The sequence below is a fragment of the Drosophila santomea genome, chromosome 2L (assembly GCF_016746245.2).
Source record: "Drosophila santomea strain STO CAGO 1482 chromosome 2L, Prin_Dsan_1.1, whole genome shotgun sequence".
Classification (NCBI taxonomy): domain Eukaryota; kingdom Metazoa; phylum Arthropoda; class Insecta; order Diptera; family Drosophilidae; genus Drosophila; species Drosophila santomea.
Window position 1 is genome coordinate 6,790,214 of NC_053016.2, and position 26,768 is coordinate 6,816,981.

Consider the following 26,768-nt stretch of genomic DNA (forward strand, 5'->3'; position numbering starts at 1 on the left):
TTTGACTTTTCTAAAGGATCAACTACATTCGCAAACAATGGCCGGATGGGAACAATGGACAGCACGCTATGGTATACGGACTACCTGGTAGTTCGGATTGGTAAAAAAAAAAATGAAAACCCGTCATAATCGTCCGACGTGGCCAACTCACCCGTCAGACGCGGAGATCTGCACCCCAGCTGGTTTTCCACGGGGTCTTCCCCCTATGAAGCGTTAAATTGAAGCAATTTGACACTTTATCGTTCTAGTCATCGCCGCACACAATGCCCGGGGTGGATGCCATATTTGCATAGGGAAGTTCTCCCGTTTCGGAACCGCCTAAAAACAAAGTGGAATACAAAGTCGTTCATTTGTCCGTACGTCTGTCCGTATGTCCGTTCGTCCGTTCGTCCGTTCAGTGCAACTAATGCAATTCATGCGATGACGTTTCCCTTCGATCCCACCTCCATCAGCATCTATCTGTCCTTTGTTTGTGTTTGCATTTGTGTTTGTGCTTGTGTTTGAGTTTGCCCATGTCCTGGCAAACGTCCTGTCTGTCAATTTGCATGTTACCTTGCATCTCATCTCACTCGGTTCTCCATCTCCGCCGCTTATCAGGAGCAGCTTCCTTCCGCACGTCCTTGCCGACTTCCTTTGTCCCGCGCGTGCGGGCGGGCACTTGTATTTGTTTATCTGACTATCAGACTGCCGCTCTCGCTCCAATCTGCAGCTCCAGATTCGAGTGTGTTAATTGCTCCTTCCCCTCTGGTTGCACTGTGTCCTTTGCCCTGTGTTAATATTTTAATAGCAGTCCCCGGACTTGCTAAACTACCATAGAGTTTTGTATCCCTGCTAATGCTCAAAAATCATTTGCACACCCATCTGCAAACACTCGAGCTGGCTATTTACGTTGGTTGCATTTCCAGTTGGCTTGTGGGATGCTAAAGATTATGTGCTGAGTGATTATCTTCCTTCGAAAAGTAAGGGGGGTCCTATAATTACTGATCAGTGCCTTAAAAATGTCACCAAGCTATAACGTTTCGTACAACTTAATCAAATAATCAATAATCATTCAAATAATTGTTCTCTGGAATTACTTATGGCACTTGAAGTGCTTTAATAGTAAATAGACTTATAACTGATTACGTCACGCTATTTTTTATAGCCGTGTTAAATGGCCCTCGAGTGTCCGACAGTCCAAGGCACACACACTCAAAAAATGGAACGAGAAGGGGCGAATCGAACCCTTTTTTCGCAAATATTTTCGAAAGGTCCACATAATGCGACAAATAAAGTCATTCAGAGGGACGGCAAACGACAAACGACGACGAGTGTTACAAATTGAAAGCCTGTTAAATGAACAACGGACACAAAACCGAAAAGTGCAATGAAAATAAATAAAGTTGAATAAAATCAAATAAAATCGTTTAACACTCAACGCTGCCGTTGGTTTGGGTCCCCAACAGATTTACTCCAGTTGACAGACAATGCGACGAATCGAGGCAACTTTTCACGCATTTTTACGAACAACAGCCAGCATCCAGCGGCCAAAAGGAAGAAATGAACACATTTGCTCCTTTTTCCCTTCGCAAATGGCTTTCAACTAATTTGGCAGGACATGTTTGACAGGTGGGACAGCTGGTATGTATGGGCCGCGAATTGGATGGCTGTCAATCAGCCGTTCAACAAGTCCATCTATTTATTCGTTCGCTGGTGTCGAAAAATCGAAAGTGTCAATTAAAACACCGCCGAGTATTTGAATGCGATTATCTTTATCACATTTGAGTTAAGTGTTTGCGATGGCGGTCCCTAAAGGTGCACCTTAATTTAATCAAACCAAATACATAAACTAACTATAACTATATAATGAAACAACTTGCGCTGCAGTTAAATATCCTTCACTCTTCGAAACTTGACAAAACTTCATGAAAATTATACAAGCACTCCGCCATTTCGGATAAACTTCCACGTCTATAATTTGAGCTTGTTACGACCTTAAATAAACTGCTTTGAAATCCAAATGATGGCATATTTATTGAGCAGCAATGATGAAAGGTTTATATTCAATTTACATTACGTGTTGACCAGAACTAAACAAGAGTTTTTCTGTGTTTGCGTACAACTTAAGCGGCGGCGTTTGATGGGAAATGTGTGTCATCTGTGTACACTTCCGGGCTCGTTGGCCATCAGTAGCCAATTTGCGGTCAACTGTTTAATTATAATACATTCGATTGCAGCCTTCAATCAGAATTGGCGTGGAATTAAAGCAGATGGCAAGCGAGAGAGGTCTTTGACTCACCCCGAGATCGGGAATAAATAAAACAACAAGTACTCGATTAATGCCGCCGGGGACATCAGGGCCTTCTGTACTATTTAAACAGCAACTTATGTTTTGTTTAACTTACTAGATTGGGTCCCAAAGGACGGTTACTTTGCCAGCTACGGCGTGATGAACCACATATTGACAGATTTTATAGGGTATATTCCTAGAAGGTTGGAGGTTGTTTACAAGAACTCCGTTGATGGGCATTTGTTTATCCTTGGGAGTATGTCTGTTTATGCAGTGCCCTAAAATAACGCAGTGTGTGCTGAGTTTGCGATTGCCGCACATCTTTCCATTTCAATGCAACATTAAAGTCTCTTGAAACATAAACCACAAAGGACATGTCATCGAGCATGTCAGAACTACACTGTGAAAAAAACCCACCTGTATTCAATTTTGAAATCCAGGAACAATGAACCCCAATTCAATATTGAAATCCAGGAACAATGAACCCCAAGTTCTTGTTATGATGTTAACACCCCAAGCAAAGAAAAACATTGGTACGAGTATTTGCTGTTTAAATAATTGAATACTATATATTTGCCTTTGAAAAATTTACACATAATAAATGCATTTAAATTAATTTAGAAATTAAACTAGTCGGTTCATTGACCGCCAAGCGCACCGTAAATAAACAATTTAATGACGTTTGCCGTGATTTCCAAAAGACCGGATAACCATTACATTAGTATATAAGTTTTTACAGTGTACTTTTATTAATTTTTACAAAATGTATTTTTAACTTAATGCCTAATCGTTTTATTTAGCTTTCATTACGTTTTTTTTTTTGTTTTTAATTTACACAAGTCTTGTAGGTAGGTTCGTGATTTGTTTTTGCTCGATAGTAATTTTTCAGTGGCGGACAGTGGTTTTTCTTGCAGTGTTCGATCGTGTCTTGCTGTAGTTGTGTTTTCAGTGGGCCAGTGTGGACAAACCGTTGGTGCAATGGAAAGTTGAAAGGTTTCGAATTTGTGCAGAAAGTTGAGAAATACATACGGACATATCTCGAAGCCTAATGTTATTAAATACTTTTAAATATTGTTGTAACCGCTTGCTTAATTTTAAGTTGTATATTCTTTTTTTGTTGTTGTTAAAAACTTGCAAATTGTTGCACAAACATTTTAAACGTTGTTTGTGTGGAGCGTGTGCCTGTTTGGGTTTCTTTTCTCGGTTTTACTATTTAAACTAATTTTTAGTGTTATTAATGGATGTCGAGTGTCGAGTGTCTCGTTTTGTTTATACTTTATGCTATTTGCAACACGCCTATTGTTTGACTATGTATCCGGTTGTCTAAAATTATTTTACCATTGCTGCTGCTTTATTAAACTACTACGAAGCTACTACTTTTAACTCTTAGTAAGTTTCGAGTGATACTAATGCGCATTAAACTAAAAAGGAACATATACATGATTATCCATTAATATTAATTATAAATACGATTTGTTTCTTCTTTTATATTCATAGTGCTTTCTTTATAGTCAGAGTCATTTGTTTGCGGGTAGTACGTTGCGATAAATTAGAGTTAGCATTAAGAACTGAATACTCGCATCCGCGCGTGTCTATAAATATAAATAGTTGAATATTGAATCACAAATCATTGATGAAAACTTCATTTTTCTTGGTTTTAGGCGAAGTCGCTCTGCACGCTCTCTTGGTCCGTTAAATTCCATTACAATTTTATCATCATCTCCCCGGGGATCGGGGATTTTCCTACGTAATTTTGCTCAACGCGTCATCGTGTTTCCATCCATCCATAGCAAACAATCTATGTCTATAAGTTTATACACAGAAAATGTACAGTGGGGCTTAAGTAGTGTGAGTGTAGGCGCTTATAGGGTTCATCGGATCAGATGGTTCATATCATATATGCATATGCATATGCATATGATATCATATAGTTCAGATAGTTTATATAGTTCAGGTTTAGTCGGGGTAGGTTCACAGGCATGTACAGTTAGTTCGCAGATCGCAGTGTTCTTCCCGAAAGAGTACTACAAATCAGTTAAACATTATTATAAGCTAGTTAGTCGTATAGGTGTTACTCAATATAATATTTCTTGCTTCGTTTTATAAACAAATTGTGTCGCTAAATGCTAGACCTTAAATTCGTCTTAATATTCTCATGATTCGTGTATAATCTTGTCGTGAGTTATGCATGATGTCCTCGTTTCCTACTTGCCATTCAGCTCCTTGCCATCAAATGCAGGTTCTTCACTACCGGTTCCTAAACTCGTATATTTACAGGGTGTTGTGTGTTCTTAACATGTTTCATTAGCTACGTTGTTGGCATATTCTCGACCCTACTCTATAAATGATTGGTAGGCGACGACTTGACTTCGTTTTCGATTCAATTCGATTCGATTTGATTCGTTTTCGATTCATTTCGATTCGATTCGCTGCGTTTCTCGTTTGCTCAGTGGGTTCAACTGTTGGGCCTTTTAAGCCAACTATTTGTGCTTTACTTATTTTCTGTCCAACTCGCCATTTTTGGCGTGAACTTAACTCGGTGATTTTAATTTCGGCGTAACGTCCTCTTTTTAGTTTCTGTTGCATTTTCAATTCGATATCCGTTTAGAGGATCTCGCTGTGGATGATATAAAAGTAATATAACACAATGGGGTTAATGGATATCTCATTACACATGTTATCTATCACTTTACTACGTTCTTAAGCAAACTAAACTAAATAAACTTTGAAAATCTAACTTAGCTAAAATAACAGTTTGAATACGAATCTAAGTTCATATTTATGAAATTTATGTACTAATGAAACTCACCTCAAATCCATTCAATATGGGGTTTTCATCAATGATACCACAGCCTGTTGTTTTGTGCCCTCATGACACCGTTTGCCACTCCGCCCCCCAGTTCATTGTCATTTCCGCATTTGGCGCCGTCCTTTCCGCTGCCATTTCCACTTCCACTGCCGCCGCCGCTGCTGCCTCCGCTATCCCCCATCAGCCTGGTGACACTGCCCGAAGCCTCGCCAGTGGCGGCCACCGCCTTTGAGCCTTGAGCCTTCAGGTGCACGCCCACCACCTCGTCGACGGAGACGGAGACGGGCACCCCATCCACGGCCTTGAGGTGCTGGCGCTGCTGGAGGCCATCGCGCAGGTGCTTGCCCCCCGGGGCGAGTTTGCTGTTGTGCAGGGTCAGGCTGTACTTGGGCTTGCTGGTGCCGCCTCCGTAGCCGGCGGCCGTACTGGCGACCAGGCTGAGGTGCTGCGGCTTCTTGGGCATGGTGGTGCTGCCAGCGGAGGAGGCGGCGGCAGTGAGCCGCTTGGGTGCGGCGGCCACCAGCTTCAGCGAGGCTTCGAACTAGAGGTTGTCGGGATAGCTGCGAAAGTTGTAGGTCCTGGCGCGCTGGAACTCCGCTGCAGCGGCCGCGGCGGCCGAGGAGCTGTTCCCGCTGCTGTACGGATTGATCATGGGTGCGGTGGCCTTGGAGTTCATGGTGCCGATGCCGTCGTCGTAGATGCCGCTGTGGTCCGGCCCACCGGTGCTGCAGTGGCTGCTGTGGCTGTGGCTGCTCTTGCCGCCGCCGCTGCTCACCGTGTTGGTGTTGCTGCTGCAGCCGCTCCGCTCCGAGCCCGGTCCCTTCAGCGGCTTGAAGATGGCCGTGGTGGCGTAGTACTTCTCCATGGGCGGCGGCGGAACGGTGGGTGGTCGCGGGAATATGCTGCTCAGTGGCGGAGGCGGGGTGCGCCGCACATTCACATAGCCACCACCGCCGGGCGCGCCACCACCCATTTTCGACGAGGGCATGTAATCCTGCATGTGGGGCACGGCGTAACCACCTTCCGGCACATCTGTGGTCGAGAAACGAGCAGAGGAGAAGAGAGGGGTTGGGAAAAAGTCAGCTTAGTCAGGGGAATTGCCACAGAAATTTATTTGCATTAGTTGCCGGCGACGCCATATTTTATGACTTTGCGCGCCAGCCAGCGGAAATGGGTGGCTTAAAAGGGGTCAAGGGGGGAGGTATGAGGGGGGGCTTACACACCTGTATAGTCGGGCGTCATATTACACTGCAAATCATTAACCGCCGCATAGCCGTTCACACCACTCGTGTACATGTTCACATTGAAGGGCTCGTGGTAGAGGCTGTTCTTTCCAATCGAGTCGTTGTCGTCCACATTGGCCTGCAAACACAGAAAGCAGAAATAGCGTTAGTTGAATACCAAGAACTTAGCATTTAAAACAGTCAATCGTTTATGCCTCATAGAGCTATACAGATTTATTCAGAATGTTCCGCTTTTGTGACTAGATTAAAGAGTTAATATATACAGCGTGTCATTCTCGCACTCGTTTAAAGCACAACTTGGCCAAATAAATGCCCAATCTTGGAACATCTGTTGCATCGACTTCCAGCTGGATAGTTTCGCAGTTGAAAAAAGAAATCGTGTTCCTTTCTTCGGTGCGATGATAAAGTTTTCCGCACACAGAACTCTTAATTTCCTCTCGAGAAAAAGTTCTTTAATCGAATTTGCCCACCTCCACCTCCATGCAACCAACCAACCAGTGGGTCGAACTTTAAAGTTTCCCCCTCACTGGCCACTTAAGCCTGACCCCATCACAAATCAACAGAGCACGCACACTGTCGCCGGGCGTTGAAAAGTCCCATTAAATAAATGCCGGACGGAGGGCTTCTCACGTAGAGGACTAAGCAGTGTGGAAACTCCACGCTACATTGAACAATTATGTGGGAATTCGAGACAGGAATTTCCCGTCCACTACGCACACGTATCCTCCCAATGCCCACAGCCCACTACCAAGTGCCCACTACCGAGTGCCCAGTGCCAAGTGCTCCATGACCAGTCCATGACCAGTCGTCCATGGTCCCTACCCACCTTGATGCTGTTGCCGTTGGGACGGTGCTTGTCCACGTTGCCGCCGAGGGTGTTGGGATTGAAGCTGTACTGGAAGGCGTCCAGGACGTTGCTGCCGCGGGCCCGCTTCGTTCGCGAGACAATGAAGAGGATGATGGCCACCAGGAGGATGATGATGGTGGTGAGGACCACGATGACCACACCAATGAAGTTCGCATCGTTCGGCTCCTGATCGATGGGGCGTGGCGCAATTACTGCAATCGAAGCGAAAAAGAGCAAAGTGCAAATTGAAATTTAAATTAACAAAAGCGCGCGCGCGTCGAAACGAAACGAAATTAAATGTAAATATTGTTCAACTAAATAATTAGCCAGCATCCGGAGGAGCTTTCGCATCCGAAAGGCAAAAGTGCCCGATCGGGCGCAATGTGGGCAAAGTGAGCTGTTAATTGGATTTATCAGGCTTGTCGGCGCTACTTACATTGCGGCCCATTGTTGTACTTGTTGTTGCCGCCGGAATCGCCGCCCGACGCGGCCACGCCCTCGCCCTGGCCACCGGCCGGGCCGCCCACTCCGTTGGGCTTGTTCCGGTTGGCCTGGTACTCGCCGCCCTTGGTGTCATCGTGGACATCCTGCGCCTGGCTGGGCGAGTTGCTGCGCTGCTCCTGCTCGTCGGTGAAATTTCCCATGGCGGGCACTGTGGGGTTAAAGGGCGAAATGCAAAGAGTTAGATTCGAGCTCATTCGAAACCCTTCAAGTTGCTGCGAATGTGTTATAGATATAAGCGGATTAGGGCATGATCCGCTTTATGGCTATGGTATAGAGCCCTGACTCCAAGCGACCTCAATGGCTTATGATACCCTAGGGTACAACCAATAAACCCCTGATAGAAAAATTTCTTTTTGATAAAATAGCATTTAAATTGAAAAGAGGAAAGTTCCCTGCTAATTAGTAAGTTAGAGCTTGAAAACCCAATCGATACCATTTAGAGGTAAAAGTGAGCCAATCTGCCATGTGATAATCCATTTGATCCCAAAATTCGTGTAACCCCTCTAGCTAATATCCTGTGAAGCAACACCTGCATCTTTGTCCAGAGTTCGCTTTGATCTCCCAGGTTTCCCAGCGCAGCTTATGTTCTGCGAAATGATTTTTATCCTGCAAACATCTTGGGGGCATAACAAAACAGAAATGCCTTCTCGAGTGGGTGACCTCGTTTCTTAGACAGTAAATGGCGTAATTACTGTGTGAAGTTCTACTGAAGTTCTTGCGGGGACAACGTGGAGTTGAGGCTGCTGTTTTGAGTTATATGCCTGGATCTCAGACAGGACTGGATGGTGTCCTTTGTTTCGACACTGCCATTGTCCTTCGGGTGGCAGCGTTTTTCTCTTTCCCCCTTCGCTTGCCTCCTGCGAAGGGAGTATCCGACTGAGCGACCACAGGGCCATAAAACGTTTAAAATAATTAAAATATTTCGTGCCACATTTATCACACACAGTAGGTGAGAGACAGAGAGAGGAAGAGAGGAAAGGACACCGGGGGTAATGGCGAATATGCCGCATATCCTTTGCCGGAGTGCGCAGATCTCGCTGCTGCTGTCGCATGTCCTTTATAACTAATTCCCTTTGTGTGTCCCCGGGGCCATTCTCTCTGGTGCCCGTCATTGTTTTTCTTATTTTTCGGCCTTTGTATTTTTAGAAACCTTTAAAAGTGTGGAAGCGTACCGTAGAGTACGTAGAGTGCGGCTCCCCGACAACGGCGACTGCAATCACCGCGAGCAAATCTCACAAATTGGGGTTAAATCTGTGTACACTCGCACAGTGCCTGATAAAAATATATACGCATACCCTCGAAAGACGCTTCCCTGCCATTTTGAACGTGCGTTTCTTTTGTTTACCCTTACCCTAGTTTCAGCCTCTTCTTCGAGGCCTGCACTCGAGGCGTACGAAATAAAAAACAGCTGGTCGCCCCTGGTGTTCCACGGTGGCAACCCACTCTCTCTCTCTCTCTGTCTTTATAAGGTAGAGGATCCCATCCCAACCCAACCCATTTGAAGCCATCAAATCCCATTCCATGCCATGTCGTCTTGTGTGCGTGACAAATGCTTCGTGGCGACGATTCTGTTTTCTGGCTAGTCATGTAATTGCTGCACGAATGCGGGGAACTCAGCATGGGAGTTTGGTTTTGTTTATTGTGGTTTCGTTTCGGGTTATCCTTGCTTTTTGCTCCCTGTTCTCACAAAAAAACACATTTCGCCTTGTAATGCTTTTGGCGAACCACTCAGGACTTCTGATCGTCGAGGATCACTCGAGTGGCATTTCATTCTTTATAACGCACTGGCATTATAAAACCTACACTCAGGATCGCTGGGTTCCTTTGTGTGAGCTTGCTCTGAGCCTCTTATGCGTCTTAGGCACTGAGACCTTTGTTGGATTTCAATTCGAAAACCTTTTCTAATATTTTCGCAAGGCATTCAGCTTATTTCCCACCCCAAAGCCCGTCTAATTGACTTATAAAAACCGGAGCTGCGCTCGATTTACGATCAACTTCAATGCGTAAAACTATTAGGTTCCCCTATCAGTGCCATCCCAAATCCGAGTGCCATCTGCCGGGAAAATGTAAAGTACAGGAAATCCCTATTCATGCGGCACGCTCTATTGAGCTCATCAATCAAACTCGCCTGCCAGGGCAACTTATCCCCTTGCCCTATTTCACACCTAACAACGGAGGGATTTACGTGGATTCTCCACCGAAAACACAATGAATTTAAGCGATCTTTGGTTCACTGACCGTATAGTATAGTAATAGTAATTGCTAGAGCGGAGGGTTGAATCGGGATTGAGCCTTGCAATGGGGAAAATTTTAATCGGGACATGTTGGGATATTCATGGACGAATAAGCTGAAATGCAATGCATACTGTATAGTTGTAAATATCTACCCTTGAGTCTCGGATTGTTTACATTTTGCAAGCAAACGGGTTTTGCGCATTCAATTGACTTTAGTTTTCCAGCCGGAGGAAAATGTTTGTGTTCGTTTATCTCGGGGCCTTTCCCACTACACACTACCCACTCCCGGCACTCCATTGTTATTGGCCAAAATGTTGGAAAAACGTTGTTGGAAAAATGTTTTATCCCCTGTTAGGAGTAATGCATTGCCCTTTCCCCCAAATCCATCAGCCCCTTGCCCTTCGCTCTCAGCTCTTAGCCCGTTGTGTTGTCGCATAATCGAGAGCTCGAGAGTGAAATGAAGCTGAAAAATGCATTTGTACGTATGCAATTCCATTTCCTCAAGCGACCTGCCTCACTTGGCAAATGCAATTCTCTGCAATTCACTGCAATTCTGTTTCTGTGCCAGATTCATTCGTTTTTACGTCCCAGCAGCTCACGTGCCACACTTACCGGATATAAAGCTGATCTCGGAGAGCATAATCCATTTGACGGCAAAGTACAAATTGATTTTCAAATATTTGCCAACCCGGTGGTGCAGCTTGATGGTCACATCCCTGGCATGATCCATTATGGTATCGGGCATATAGGAGAACTGCACGGGCTCACCGGAGAAGTAGCGACCTCCGATGCTGAAGAATACCTTGGCATGCACAAATACCTGGCAAAGAGATGGCATATCATTTAGTTGGCTTATAAATAACAAATTTTTGGCTATTAATATTGTATATGTGCGCAGGACTGGAGTGCGTGCTCTCACCTGAACATCCTTGGTGAACATATTGTTTGTGTGCAGCACGATGGCACTGAAATTGCGAACCGTATCGAACTCAAAGACTATTTCAACCGGTTTTCCCAGCAGTCCGGGCGTATCGTTACGCCAGCCAATCCATTCATAACCTGAAATGAATAAAAGCCCATCAAAATGAAATAAAATGAACATTTCATACGGCAGAACCCGCCAGTGTAGGGGGGAAATCAATAGAGCAGCCCTGCGGACGACTGACATGTAAAGCTATTTAAGTCCCCAACCTGGCATTGCCAATGGCACATTTGGGGTGAAGTTCTTCCCCAAATGCCCCCAAAACAAATAAATGCTCACGGCAGGCGCACGAAAGGGGGTTTTTTTTTTCGGGTTGGATTTGGTTTCGGTTTGGGTTTGAATTTGTGTGTTTGGGTCTGAGTTTGGCTTGTTGGTCGAGGGGTTGTATAACCCTGTATAACTAGAAATAATGGCCAATGCGACATTTAAGCCATTCTTTCTGCCGCTGCCTTGTTTGCGTGGCCCTAATTTCAGTGGGGTAACGAGTCTCCTACGTGGGGGGCTTAGAAAGGACTTCAGGGAAGTGAAGTTGCCCTTTTCCTTTTTGCCTTCCAACGAACAGAAATCATGCAATATTAGCTTGCAGCCACTATATGTATATGTATATTATGTACTTATGGGATTGGAGGGCAAGAGCTAAGCAGAATTGCCCTCCTCATTGGGGCATGCAACATGCCGCCAGCCAGGCGGAGTATTGATTCCCACTTATAATGCAAATCAGCAGAAGACGAGCAAATAGTTGCCATAAAAGCCGAGATATGGGAGTGCCGGGAATCGGAATTATGCGCCGGAAACTTTGCCGTTGCAATGCGTTGCCTTTACGACTCCGTCTCGAGCTCGTCTCGAATTTCCGCAGACACAGCGACTGCATGTCTAATTGTCCAACCGAACTTTGCTCCTGCGTAGAGTTCTCGATTCTCAATAATTTCGATTATTGGCCATTTGCCAATCCATGTGGCATGCGGGCATGGTGCATGGGGCATGAGGCATGGGGCATGGGGCATGGGGCATGAGGTATGGGGTATGGGGCATTCGATGGAAAAATATAAGCTGGCTGGCTTCGCAAATTCCAGAACTTTTGCATTTTTGGGGCGGAAATGAATGCCAGAGTTGCCATAAATTATCAACTATGCATAATGTTTACATTTTTTACTGCCGCCTTTCGGCGCTCGGAATAGTGGGGAAGAGGGGGCGTGGCAGTCTATATCTCGGCCTGGTATCCGGCAAGTTTTACTGCGACGCCAGCAAATGGCCCAAAGTTATTATTTATTTTTGCTTATTGTGTTGTGCAGTCAAATTATTGGCGAGGCCGAACTTTTCCCCCATCGATGTTCAATGAAGTGAGCTTTCGGCGGTGCAACGGGGGTCAGATTGGAGTCCATGCTCCTCTAGTCGCTGAACTTTTGTCATTATTCGATGTTAATCAGTTTTTTCTGTTGCCATAAATCTTTTCGATTTCAATGGGCCATCGCCGCACTGTGGGCGTAGAGAAATGCTTCTTGAATGGGTGAAAGTGCCTTATTGCGGGGAGAAAGTACTTGAAGATTCCACGATCTAGAATTAAATATTTGTACTAGCACTATAAACTATTTACTATAAGATTCCTGCTCTTATGGCATTTAAATTCTATAACTTCTAAGGTTTTATGTTCATATCTGCTGACTTGGACCACCGTGCCTCGTGTAAATTTGTTAAGAGAAAGTTATGGCTGCGGAAGGGAAACCTTTTAGACTCATAGTTTTCAGTTTCAAACGGGAAGCGGATGGGCCAAATGGGACTGTTTTAGCCAAGGAAATTTCTCATATTTTCGGGCGAATTAATGCAAAAGTTTCGCGCAAGTGGCAGTTCAGTGGTTCATGGTACTCACCCTTTCCGAATCCATGGATGTCGGTGCGGAAGTTGTCCTTGCCCTTCTGCCCATCCACCAGCTGACCAAGTCCGTCCACATAGCGATCGCCCTGCTCGTTGCCATCGTAGGTTTTATCCGACAGATCCACCTCCATGCCGCGTTGCACGCCCTTCGGAATGCTGTACGACACGATGCCCTCTGAAATTGGAAAAAGGAAAGGAAAGCCAAGGCGGCGCATTTAAATTTCGAGTGTGGAAATTCTGGGAACTCAAACAAAAACTTTAAGACAAAAATAACGACCGAAATAACGAAAATAAGGAAACCCGAGCTGCCGACTAAGGGGATTGGATTAAATGAGCTGGTTGGGGAAATCACACACAAGACATGTCAAACACTCGTTTCGCGTCACGTGGGTAAGACAAATGTCTGACAGAATGCCGAGTTCTGCGTTGCTACACTCAGCCAAAAAACGCTACAGCAGAGCGGAGTAGCAAGGACCAAGTTGAAATTTATTATTAATTTAATATTAAGATCTGGCCCTGCCTCAAGTTGCAGCTCCAGTGTAGCTGCCTCCCTATTTCGTTGGCCTTAAAACCGCGCTAAATTAAAAGTTTCCACTGCGCACTTCCCCAAGTCGAGCGAGGGATTCGGTGGGTGGGTGAGCTGCCCTTGGAGGTGTGGAGGATATTGAGTTACTTGAAACATAATTTCGTTTTGTGGCCACTTTAGAAGCACCCAATCCACGTCCCCCTGGTCTGTCATTCGGTTTCGGTGGTTATGTTGGGCATTAATCGAAGGGGATCGAGCAACTTGCAGGGTATAGTTTTTCAATGTCAAAGTCAAGCGTTATTCTCGCTGGCTGAGTCATGGCTTTCCGGCGCTGTTTGTGGGGGATTAGCCGGCGTAAGCCAAAGTGCGCAGCGGAAACCAAGTAACCGAAAAGCTACGGCTTCAATTCACCGAATAAGGATACCAATCTGCCGGCACTCGCCAACAAACACCTGACACTAATTACAAAATCGAATGGTTGCCCCCACGCCGCCCACGAAAACAATTACACCAGATCCAGAAAAAAAAACCAACAACTCGGGGTTGCCAGGCACTCGATATAATTATACCTCGGCTAAAATGGGGTGCACTCAGAGACACACGTTTAACTAATTCACTACAATTTCTATTTAGACAATCGGGTCACGTGGTAAACAGGACACCCGGAAAAACAAGTTCGCAGGATAGATCGGCAGGATAGCAAGGCAGTCGTAGGAATTTTCCAATAATTACCAAAAATCACATAATTACACGTAATTAGGGACCTCCTACGCACTGGGCACACATGCATATGTGGATAATGATGATGGGGCGTTCAGGTGGGCAAACGACCCCTATCGATCATGATATGGGATGTGGGAGTGGGAGTAGGAGTGGGAGTGGGTGGTGCGCTCGAACGAAAATATTAATTATTATTCAAGGCCTTCGGACTGGCTGGACAGCCTCGTTTAATTACATAAATTACGACGGAGCTGGTAGATAAGACCACCACCACCAACACCACATACACCTCCCGCTCCTGCGACACGATATTTAACCGAATGTAAACGTTATATGGCATATTTAATTAACTGCAAAGACATTCAGGGCAACGCGTTTTACAATTGCCTCGCTGCGACGAAGTTCACGCAATGCCAGCTCATGAAGCATGGAGCATGGAGCATGGGGCATGGGATGACCATGGAGCACTGGGGGGCAGTGGGATGGAATGCCTCCACCTCCGCTGTCTGTGTGCCTCGTTACTCGCGTGCCTGCATGCGATCCTTATTTGCGTGTCGCGACTGTCGGAGGCCGAGAAATGAGCAAAGTAAGGACAAGTCCTTGCTTAAGTGCGTGGAGTTCTGTTTTTTTGTGTTTTATTTTTCTGTATTTTTTTTGGTCGTCAAGACAGCGGGCAACTGCAATATATAAAATGTAATTTTTCTCCGCCTTTCTTGGATGTGGCACGCAAGCCAACGGTAACGGCAACAATGTCAACGCGCCACTTGCTGATGACTCAAATTGAGGAGAGGATACCAGATGGATGGCTGAGTGCTCCCAGTGGACTGGCAGCGGACTCAAAGGGAATTGGAAAGCAGCCTTAAGTGTGGACAAAGCACTACCCATTTAGCTGCCATCGTCTTTAGTTACAGCACTACTTTCGATTGCCCAACCTCTGAAAAAAAAGCTGAAAATTTCTTCAGCGCGCCGAGCGTTTCAACACCAAGATAGTGAGCTAGTGAGCTAGTGACCGGTAATGCCCTAAAATGGCCATAAATTATGGGCCCCCGAACAGTGGGTTCCATAAATCCCCGGCTTAACGCTAATCAGTTGCTGCATTTATAATGCACTCGAGCATATGCAAACCCGATTTGACGATATCAAGGGAGCTGTTGTTAAATCGTAACAAATTCCAGCTTAGCCACGCTTTGGATGTCAATGTGGGGAGATAATCTCTGGCCACTATGGCCTGAACCCTATTTTTAACGATTGTGGCGCTTTAACCCTAAGTCAAATACTTCGGGAGCGGCATTAGGTTGGTTGGTGGCCCCACCTAGACCCATTCAAATGCCATCAGTTTCTGAAAATTTATGGCCTGAATTTATAAACAATTATGATTCGATTCGGGCATGTTTTGGAGCAGATTAATGATCGCGTAATGAAATCGACGCGACCACAAGAAGTAGATTTATTGATTTCTTCGCCCACTGTCCGGCCGGCCGTCTGGCACTTGTCTAGACCCATCTGCCAGTAGTGCCACTGTGGACATTGTGGCCCACTCCCGGCACCATCCATTCCCATCTTATCTTGTTTAATTTGCATATGAAATGCGCCATGTCGGCTCTCGTGTTCACATTCCCCGTGGCAAATCAAATGATAGTCCGCAAAATGTGAGCGGTCAGGAGGTTTGCATGACTGCCACCCCCGAATCCACATTCACATTCACATCCACATCCATATTCACATCCACATCCACATCCATATCCACATCCAAATCCAAGCCCCCCGTTTCGGCGCAAATGGGCGTGGCACACAAATGGCGCCACTTATCAGGGGAGCTCGTCCCATTCCCAGGAGCCAGTTCGTAGTTTCCAGTTCCTAGTTCCCTGCTGCCACCCTCCCAGAAGTCCCGGGTCCAAACACTGCGTTAATTTACGGAATAATTTTCAACTTCCGCGCCTTTTTCCGCTCCTCAGGGGAATTTGTGGAATGGGGGGGGGGGACTTGGGGCTCTACAAATTGTCATTAGGCCTGTTTCGCCGGCCAGTTCTATTACTATTGCTGGCGGCGGCGGAAAAGTCTCCGCCCTGCCTATGGAAATCATAGAAAAATTTGTTTGTCCAGACTTGTTTCTGGCCCCTGCACTACTTGACAATTGCGTGCAAAACATCGACAAAGTAAAGGTTAGGAGCAGCCGACCAGGTTGGTCATGTTGTTTGCCTACACTGCGAAAAACTATGGCTTCTCGCCAGTCATGCAAATGAACCCAAAGATGCAGTGATGGAAGTAATGCGGCAGCAAGCTGATAGCCAGAGATAATACTAATAAGATGACAAATTTCCACATCTGATGGTGCATTGTGAGCACCTCATTTTAGCAGTGCATTAAGTTGTTTTGGATTTTTCCAGTTCTTTTTAGCATTTTTTTTTTTGTTATCGGACGACAGACGGGACATGGTGTTCAGAGTGCCCGGCATGTCGTCGTCTGGGATTTCGATTTCGGTCGGGTCTAGCCAGGAGAATTGGATTGGTTGGGTATTGGTATGGGATGTTTTTCCAACGTCTGCACGCGATATATTTCAAGTACAGTGCTCATGGCGTTGAAAAGAAATCGCGACCGTCAAGTTGCGGTGCCCATATGTTGGGAAAGAATCAGGAATCAGGAATGCGCTACACTTGGTTCCATGGAGCGTAGCAGTCACCTTGATTGGATTACGTGGTTCGGGCCAGACCCAGACGTTGCCTGGATATGCCTTGTTATGTGGTGTTCATAGTCCTCCGACTCGCCTGTGGGTCATGCCACATGCCACATTCGGGGGATACTTTCGGAGGAGGGCTTTCGCGAAAGAAGCATGTAATGCGGTAAATAAAGCCAAATGGAAATTATGAATTTTAGGGGGGAAGTCTAAGTTTGGTGGAACATGGCAGTTTAATAAACCAAACTTGGAGTGAAGTAAATGGTTTCCTTTCCTAGCTGCAAACAAAGTAATTCCCTAGTGGTATGCATTATATGCGACTCTTTAGGGGTACTAACACTTTAGCTATTTAAAGTGGCTTCGAATCGGAGATCATGCCAAGCCTTATAAGCCATCTGGAACTCGGGCATCTGGACACTCCGCACTCCACACTGCACACTCCACACTCCACACTCCACACTCCCTGCTAATCGCGAGTGGCATGCCACGAGTGTCCACAAGCCAATCGTGCGAACACTTAAGCCGCTTTTGCTCCTCTAATTGCAAACAGGCTGCCCCTCGGGTTTGCGGAATGATAAATTAGCGCTGACACTAAAACCCTGTTAGCCCCTCCACACTATCATTGCTCATGTCACGCTCTTATCGCCTCCACTAGGATTTGGATTTCGTATTCGGATTCCCTTGGACTGGGACTCACCTTCCCACGGACAACCGACGATCTCGGCGCGCAGACAGACGGTTCGATCGTACTGGCCATACGGATAGATGCGGATCTTGGAGGCGAAGATGATCGGCTGCAGGGCGTTCTCCACCTCGCTGTATGTGTTGATATTGCCGGGCAGAATCTGTGGGTGATAGGATGTAAGAGAAGATGGGATTAGCTATGGCTGGCGAAGCTCCTCCTTCACTTGGTTCGGCGATACCTACCTCCTTGCCCTGGATGTTCTTCCAGCGCTGCCACTTGTCGAAGCCCGGTCGCCAGTACTCCAGGACATAGGCCTCGGTGTACTCCTGGCCCTGACCCTTGCCAAAGCGACCCTGTGTGCGGATCGCCGTGATCACGTGCGTCTGCAGCAGATCGACCTGCAGGTACTCCTTCAGGGCATTCGACACCATGTGCTTGGGGCACCAGGCTCCGCCGTTGGTATCGGTTTTCAGTCTGCAAAGAGGGATTGCGGACGGCACAAGTTTATTAATCAGGCTCCCTCTACAGTAGTCGCTGAAACCAGTTGCTGGCGCGATGGTTGGGGGGGATTTTTATAAATTAATTGACATTAAGCGTTCGGCACCACATGGAGCCCCCCACCCCACCCCACCCCACCCACAGCAGCCAGCTGCCCCAATCGCAACCACTGGCGTTTGTGGTGCGTCGTCTGGCAGCTCGTCTCGTTCGTTAAGCTGTTTGCGGTTTTAGACACAGCAGGATGTTGTCTGTGTAATTAAGGATTAATTTAACCTATTCCCGGACGGACAGACGGACAGACGGACAGACGGACGGTCGGACGAACTTTAAGCAATTTTCAGCCCCTCTGCCAAAAGCCATCGATACGTTAACCACTACAACTACCTCGGCTCTCGGTTTATATTTCAATTAAGTTTTACATGCTTGATTGCATTTCGGCTGCCTTAATGCCCGGCCATTACTCATGGGCCTGCTACCAGGCATAGGCATAGGCATTGGCATAGGCCTAGACCCACTTCGATCCCAGTCAAGTAAAGTCAAGTCAAGTGACTGGGTGTCGGAGTTGGCTGCAGTTGGAGCTGGAGTAGTCCAACTCCTGGCCTCCTGTCGTCGTTGGCTTCGTGGCAAATTGCTTCATTTGGTCGGTGGCTCGCAACTGCGGCTGCCAGCGGGCTATTGGAATTGAATTCGATTGCGTTGTTTATTTGCCGGCCAACTGGGATTTTAAGTGCATGCTGGCTGCGGAACGGGGAATCTCTAAAAAATGTTCATGCTCCGCCCCCCGCCTTTGGCGAATGGCCATTAGTGGAGCGCTTCCGCGTGCATTGAGACATCGTTTAGTTGGATTCGCATGAAATAGCCATGCAAATGATTCACTAAGAACTCTTCTTGCCTAATACACATTTCAAATACCCCATTGGAAGTGTGTCTCGAGTGGATGAAAGCGATGCTAAGAGGCTGCAAGGCGTTGGAAAATTTTAATTATATTACTCCCACAGTCGGGCCGAAAGGTCAATTTAATCTTCATAAAATAAGGTTTTCCGCCACGTCCTTTCTTCCTTTTTTGTGCAGCAGTGGCCCCAAAAGGAAAAAGAGTGGAGAGCGGAGCAAACAAACATCATTTAAAATGCTAATATCCGCAGTTATGTGCCTTTCAACTTGACTTTAATTATTGTTATTGCCAGAGTTAACAATCTGCGCCACCGTCGACTGCTCATTTCGAGCGCTGATGGACTGGCTAACTGCCTGTGCTGGCCCGCAGGACTCCGACATCTAATCGCTGGGGGTTTCGGATTTTTTCCCTTCTCATCGCCGCCGTAATATGTAAAAGGTTGTAAACGTAATGGCCTTACGGTGCTCATGGTGGTGCTGGTGGTGGACGATGGGCGCGGTAATGAAAATCAAACAGCGCCAACTGTCATTAAACTAATCTCCGTAATTCAATAGCCCTAGACGGGACCACAAGCCATCATCGCAGTCATCGTAGTCATCGCAGTCATAGCAGTCATCTCATGGCCTCCTGAGGACCACGATCCCCAGTCCGATCCCCGCCAGCAATTTCTCGTAAGTGCATGTTGAGACCCCCCATCCACGACGAAATGAATTACGTCGAGTTCCTTTCGAGCACATCTTTTGGAGCTAGTTAGTCTAGTTAGGTAAGTGCACGGCAGCCGCAAATTATAATGCTGCCTGCACTTTTGAACTTTACTGGTTGACTCTGTGGAACTTTCGGCTAAGCAAATTGCAGTTCGCCTGATTGGGCATGCCGGGGAAATTGTGAGTTGGATGTTGGAGGTTGGGGGCAGGAGATCGAAAGACAAAAGAGAAAGTTGCTGCCCCAACGTGAAGTTGGGGAGCCAAAGTGTTTTCTAGCACTGAATAGTTGCGCCACCGAGGGGAAATTAGTGTAAGGTGAATTGGGTAAAAGTTCTGCAACTTCAACTGGAGCACTATTTAATTGGAGCTCCAAGGAGCAAGCAGCAGCTTCGCTTAACAAATATAGTACATATATATCTTCTTCGACATTTTCTCCTCGGGCACTTAGCCTCCGAGAAATCGCAATCTGACATCGTCTGTCAATCAGATCCACTTGGCGGTCCCACGGACAGTCGACTACCAATGCCCCCACCATCACCATGAATTCTGAGATTCTTCTCCCCCTCAGCGTTCAGGTGATTCAGTTGGCTGAAGAGTCTGCCCGCATGGCAAACTTATCGGAGCCCCAGTCCGATCTCAACTTTCGTGGCCCGTCCTCTGCTCAAATGGTCCTTAGTACAAATTCCGGTTAATCTGCCACAGAATGAGAAAAAGAGAAATAAAAAGAGGCGAACACAGCCAAATATATTTTGTTTATCTCCGACGTGCTCAACACGCGTTGTCTTTGTGGTTATATTTTAGTACCGCCATAAAGGGGTAATGTTAATGCTGCCTTTGTGGTGGTGCTGGTTGTATGGTGTATGGTTGTGTGGTGTGTGGTTGTGTGTGGTGTATGGTGTGTGCTGTTTAGTTCTTTAGTTGTCAGTCAGCCCTGCTCCAGAGTGTTTTTTAAGTGCATGTCTATAAAGGCGGACAGACGGCATATTCTTGCGGGCCAGGGCACTAAAAGAAGGGCTAAGAATGGATCTTCACCTTCGCCTCGCACTGTTCGTTCCGTCGAATGTGTTTGCATTGATTTCTGGCCATAATTCATGCGGTAATTGACATGTTTATGGCCACGAGCATGCTGGCCCACTCCGCCAAGATATTCCATACTAATTACACGACAAGTCAAGCCCATCTGATGGTGTCATCAATCACGGCCCTGGTCAACTGGTCAACTGGTCAGTGCAATTGCGAAACTTCCGCCTCAATCTGCGTCCCGCATCGCCTTACTTGGAACTTCCTGTCCAAGCCCAAGCATATTCAATGCAAACCCGTTCCAAATGGCCCTTCTGTTCGGAGGCGACAATAAAATGTAAACAAAGCTGAGGAATTGAAATTAAACCAAACTCGTCTGTGGAAAACCAATCGTGAATCGTCTTCCACTCCAAACCTCGATTGTTGTCACAAACTCGCTTGAACTTTGATCGCTCGGCGAGGGAAAACGAGTTTGTGCATTTCGGAAATTGCATTTAATTAGCTGGGCAAAGGGGCTGGAAACCCTTTCTTTGCTGTCACATCCATTAAACGCTGGCATATTCATGAAAAGATTTCCCATCAGCGGTTGGGATGATCTTTCATGTCTCCTCAAAAGGCGCTAGCCAAACATCAAATATTATCTCTCGTTTAATCGACAGATATGCAAAACTGGCGCTGGTATTTATGGAAGTTCGATTTCGGCGCTTTGTATCCGTACTATTGGTATTTGGATGGGCAAACTGTTTGTGTCATAATATAAATATCGTTGTCATTGCCGCGCCACTTGAGCGGTGGCCAAAGTTTTCTATTTTATTGACTTTGCCTTATCGCCTAACGAAGTTGTCTATAAAATTAGCAATTAAATGGACACGCAGGGCAGCGGCATCGCAGATAAGCCCCATCCCCGACGTATTTCCATCTTGGGGTTAAATGGTTAATGAGCCGGGAGCTGTGGCAGCGGCAGGGTTCCGATCGTAAAGCAATATAAAGTCTTGTAATCTCAAAACCAGATCGCAGACGATACCAATGATGAGTCTTAAAAGCCCAATACTTTGGTGCTGAGAAATTACCCAAGGAGCGCTGAGTGCTGAGTGCTTAGTAGTAGTTCGTAGAACCCGTTCTTTGGCCCCAGGTACCTTTCCTTTAACCTGTTGCTTCAGGTTAAACTTGGCCATCAGATTTTGCCATGTTTTGGGCCAGCTTACCTTGCTTGCTGAGGTCCAACGAAGGCAATGTCATGGGCTGAACTCGCTGTGATTTGAGCATCTGTTATGAGTAACGACTCCATGCCCAGGGGCACATTGCACGTGGCTGGAAATGAGAGGAAATCGTATTTTTAACGTTAATTAATGACGACGAAAGTATTTTAAATATAGAGCCCATGAATTGTGGTCTGCGCAACGCCATCGAATATATATCAAAAAGCCTCAAGTGTCAGTTCGAGTTTGACGATGCTTATAAATGCCCATCCATGTCTGTGGCATTTGCGGGCATCTCTTCTCTTAAAGAATACCTCATTTTGAGTCAACTAAACACTTAATCATTGCCAAAGTCAGCTCTGGACTGGCATAACGTCAACTACCTTACTTAATTTATGGCCCACCAATTGCAGTTGCCCTGCCATTTGCCTTTGATATGGAGGGAGTCCTGAGGAGATCCGCCAGCCCCCCAAACCGAATCCTGCGTCTGGCAGTCGCCTGCTGACATTTTCGACAGAATCAACACTGATTTGACATGACTTTTGTTGCCCGGGCACAGCAGGCTCACCACGGACCAATCCCAATCCCAATCCCACTTTTGATCTCATCCAGAGCAAGGTTGCGTGCATTCGTTTAGAAGTTTATAAATAATCACACGGCGAAGTGTGCGGACTTCTCAGGGGGAGAAGTCAGTCAACCAATTCAAAGTGAGCTCTGTGCGATGTGAATGCTGTGGAAGTTACTACGTACAGCCATCTACACTGAAGTGTAAATGAATCTTTGAATCTTATTTTTAGGTCTTTTGACTGTCTAAGTTAATTGCAGCTCTGTGGGACAATATTATTTGCCAATTTATATGCAGTAGTCATATGTGGGTACAGAGCATAGTGTGTGGTATATGGTCGCCAAGTTTTCCCATTCCCAGCGAAAAGCTAGCTTCCAGTGCATTCACACTTGATTGGGTTTGATAGCCGGCTACGCAAATGAAGAGCGAAGTGCTCAGATGCTCGGATGCTTGGATGCCTAGATGCCTGGATGCCTGGATGCATGGGCCAGGTTGGGTCAAAAGCCAGAGCTCACACCCCGACTCTCAATCCGACATGCACTGCATATTGCAAGTGCATTCACTTGGAAAATTGTTGCATGTTTTGCTAACTCAACTCGCTTCGATGTGTCTAGCCCCAACAACAACAACAACAACAACAACAACAACAAGAACAACAACCTTCAGCAGAGTGCTCCTTTGGCATGTGTTTGCTTTTCTGGCGGGGAATGGGGATAAGTGCAAATAGTACTAGGGCAACGGCAACGGCATCAGCAGCAGTCGAGTTCTGGAACCCGAAATGAACATGTTTATAGATTTGTATTTATGTATTTGGCTTGCTTGATTAACTATAAATATTATGGCAGAAAGATTTCATTTTCGTTGCTTGGGGGGGGTTTGGGGCATATTGTGGCAGCTGAAGTTGAAGTTGCAAGTTGAATGTCTTCAATGGTGGAATGAATGCCACATTCATGGCACAACAACTTTCGGGCTTATTTTCGTACTATTTGATACACAATTTCCCTCTTCCGGCACAATTATTGTAATGAAGTTCCGTTTGGGAAATCAATGAGGCAGCTCCTTCCACGCCACTGCTTTACCCTAGCCCCAGGCATTTTGGGGACAACTTTTCACTGGCCACCGCCTCTCGTCTGAGTGGCACGGAGTTTATGAACCGCCGACATGCGATGGCCCATTGAAATGGGCCGTAATCCTAAGCCAGTGCGCTATGGCTTCATTAAAGCACACTCCCATACTGCCAAGCCATGCCATACCATACCATACCATACCATTGGCATATAATGCCAAGCCATGCCTTAAATGCGGCATAAAAATGTCAATATGCCTATTAATGAGCTGGAGTTGGAGCTGCAGCCAGGCCAGATGCCCCCAGCAGCCATGTGGCCAAGTTGGAGAGGACGCTGCAGCAGCATGTCCAGTTGAGGACTCCCCGCGGAGTCCAGAACCCAACTGCGTGGCCTGTCGCGAAATGACGGGCCATAACAAAAATGCTTTCAATGTCAATTAAATAAATAAAGCCAAGCACGAGGCCGCTACCCTTCAGCGCTGGTCATCTTGGGCGCACTGCCTCCATTTATCTGCGCATCTTGATATATTCGTGGGGTTATACCTTCTGACTTCTTGACTTCACCCGCTGTACTCACCGATATCGAATGCCATCGTCGTCGGCGCGTTGAGCATTAGGCAGCCGCTGGCGATCACCAGTGTCCAAAGGCCGAGTGTCCAGCGGGTGGCGCGGTTTGGTGGGCGGGGGTCAGCGGCTGTGGATGTGGGTGTGGTTCTGGTTGTGGTTGTGGTTGTGGGTGGTGAGCGGGTTGGGTGGGAAAGGCACTGGCGGGAGAACATGCTGATGTGGCTGGAGGTCGCTTCACTTGGCGACGTGTGCTTCATAGCGGTGATTCTAGAGAGTGGCAGTGAGATCTGAAATGAAGAATAACCAAATATTTAGTTAAATATATACAACAAAATTGGGTACCAAGGTGATAAAGTGGCTTGACAATGAGTTGTCATTTAAACGATCAATTTGCGTTGATAAAGATTTCATTGGGTTAAGGGTCTCGTTTGCGTATTCTACTCAAATTATAGTACACATTTCTGGGCCTTATGAAAAAAGTTCAGCTTGTATACAGAGGGTTAAATCAATATTTAATACTTTTCAAAACTTTCTACACCTAGTTTGCAAAGGACTTAAGTTCATAATGTAACTCATTCAAAGAGATACCTCGTAAAGAGTGTCACATATCTACTAATTTCCATTGTTTGGTTTCTTTTCAATTAATTTCTCTCCGTGTTGTTGGCTCTCACTTCGGTTAGTTATCGCATCGTTCTGCTTTAACTGTGCTCGATTTGGGAACTTAATTGCCGCCAGAAAAGCCAAAAGCCTGCCAAATCTGCAACAGCCTGTAGTCATCCTCTGCGTTGACTTTTTCCTGCTCTCAACTTGGGGCGGCTTGAATGGATGCAAAGTGAATGTGCGTGACGAGTCAGGAGGCAGTTGAGCTATGAGTTGGGGGAAATGGGGCAGCCGGGGGATGACTTTGTGCTTTTCATTAAACATTATTCCGCAACATTTTCTGCCGGGGCAGACATATGAGCAGTGCCATAGAAAGCGGCCACAGCAAACAGACTGCCCGTCATCCTCCGGCCGGTTATATCCATTCACATTGCTCCATTGCGACGAGCAAGCCAGTTTTCGCTTTAATTTAACGCCGGCTGGCTGGGAAAACCGGGACACAGGCGCATTTTCAGCAGCGGCAGAAGCTCCCGGGAAACTTATTTAGCTTATGCAAAGCGTGCGGCAGAGTTGGCTAAAAAGGGCCAAAGGTAGCGATGGTGGTGGTAGTGGCAGTGGGCCCGTAAAAGGGCCTAGAGATAATGAATATGCCGCACGGCCAGTCACCCGGCAAAAAGGGACATTCTTGGCCCACTGTTTGTGTTTGTTTAGTTTGCAAATTTCTTTTGATGTCTTTTAATTTTAATGGGCTCGGATTTGGATGAGGTGACGGCCATCCTAAGTAAAACTCATTAGCAGCCTAGAAAATGGGGCCTAGAACCGGAAGTTAGACCCTGTGGAATGGCTTCGATTGCTTCAGGATTCATAGTGCTGCATAGGTTGTCCTTCTGCTGATTCCGATCTAATAAATGCCCCACATCCAGCTTGTCTTGTGTTTTCGTAGCAAAGGCGAAGGTAACCCTATCTGCCTGGCAGGCATGCAAAAACCTTCCACGTCATGGGGCAATTTGTCACGCAGCTGATGCTGCTGGATAGCCAGGATGTATCCTATACATCCTATACATCCCACACACCCCACACACCCCATACACCCCCTTACACACACACATGTGTGCTCCTTGGACGCTGGTCGATAACTCAGTGCTTAATTGCTCATCTTTCAACGTCCAGGCCCAGTTCCCTGTGGTCCGGCAACAAATTGCAAAAAATTCTCGAAAGAGCAAAGAATGCCTGCGAAATGCTGGCTGTCGCTGCGTCCACTTGCTGCAGACTCACGATGTAGGTTAAATTAATAGTGACACTGGCCGCTGCACCTGGCGGTGCTTTGATACTGCCGCAGTCCATTTCCACTGGCGAATATTTCATAAATTGAAATGTACAGTTAGTTAATTACACGCTCAATTGGCTCCAAAAGAGTGGCATTAGCCAGACTCCACGGCCACAATTTCCACCGCCTGTCGCAGTGTGATTTATCGCCTATTGGTCCGCGTAATTGCCATGGAGAGCGAAGATCCAGACAAGATCATAGCAGGTTCTGTTCAACTACGTATCTTTCGCATAGAATCGTGTCTGTGCCAGCAAGATATTCGAGTTAAACATGAGTTTAGTCCAACGCTCAATTATACGCAGCCATCAGTCAAAAAGGGCCTGCATTTGAAATGTCAACAGATTGCCAGAGCAACTTGCTGTGGGAGTCGCTGGAAACCTAAAAACAAATTGCTGGCATAGCAAAAAAAAAAAAAAAAAATTTAAACATCAAACTGTTCGCTGGGCGGACTTCCTGATTAACTTGAAAGGGCGCAACGGAAAGGGGAAATCTACTAAAAATTCAGCGAATTACACAAATACCATAAAGCAATTGATTAATTGATGAAGCACAGTTTTCATGGAAAAGAATCTGGAGCGAACATCAGACGTACTCGAACCTACAGATACTCGCACAGATGCAGATACAGATACATATACATTCGTTGTAGTTGTAGGCCACATGGCCCGTCGCAATTTGCATAAATCGAAACACAAAAGCGAGTTTACTGCGCTGGAAAACGGGAGCAAGAGATATTTATCTTGCTCTGCCCGCGACGCTCCGAGTGTTTGAATAAGTGTCAAATTAAATTGATCAATTAAGCAATTGACGTGCTGGAGCGAAAAAGGCAAGGAAAATGCGCCAGCCAGATTTTGCTGCAACTGGGAGGTGGGTGGTGGGGTTGGGTTGGATTGGGTTGGGTTGGTTTGGATTGGGTTGGGTTGGGTGTTCAAGGCAACTGCTGCACACACAACAAGTGACGCA

The 26,768-nt window shown here is 46.4% G+C and overlaps 2 protein-coding genes across 2 annotated transcripts in view; both read right to left on the reverse strand.

Annotated features, from left to right (window-relative positions):
• Positions 1-2,823: 2,823 nt before the first annotated feature.
• Positions 2,824-5,541, reverse strand: LOC120457975 (zinc finger protein ZIC 2-like). The gene is made up of 2 exons (XM_039645475.2): positions 5,079-5,541; positions 2,824-4,886 (listed from the first exon to the last, which is right to left on the reverse strand). Exon 1 carries the CDS (start codon positions 5,539-5,541, stop codon positions 5,107-5,109), a length of 435 nt encoding a protein of 144 aa, XP_039501409.1. The 3' UTR covers positions 2,824-4,886; positions 5,079-5,106.
• A 78-nt stretch (positions 5,542-5,619) lies between these two features.
• Positions 5,620-26,768, reverse strand: part of LOC120457964 — a 30,174-nt gene continuing 9,025 nt past the window's right edge. The window contains exons 2-12 of the mRNA XM_039645469.2: positions 23,889-24,165; positions 21,687-21,792; positions 17,610-17,841; positions 17,380-17,527; positions 12,758-12,937; positions 10,828-10,967; positions 10,521-10,728; positions 7,606-7,821; positions 7,149-7,381; positions 6,302-6,440; positions 5,620-6,110 (exon numbers count right to left, since the gene is read on the reverse strand). Of these exons, the coding sequence (XP_039501403.1) occupies positions 5,620-6,110; positions 6,302-6,440; positions 7,149-7,381; positions 7,606-7,821; positions 10,521-10,728; positions 10,828-10,967; positions 12,758-12,937; positions 17,380-17,527; positions 17,610-17,841; positions 21,687-21,792; positions 23,889-24,135 (2,340 nt within the window). The 5' untranslated portion in view covers positions 24,136-24,165. The remainder of the gene's footprint in view (positions 6,111-6,301; positions 6,441-7,148; positions 7,382-7,605; positions 7,822-10,520; positions 10,729-10,827; positions 10,968-12,757; positions 12,938-17,379; positions 17,528-17,609; positions 17,842-21,686; positions 21,793-23,888; positions 24,166-26,768) is intronic.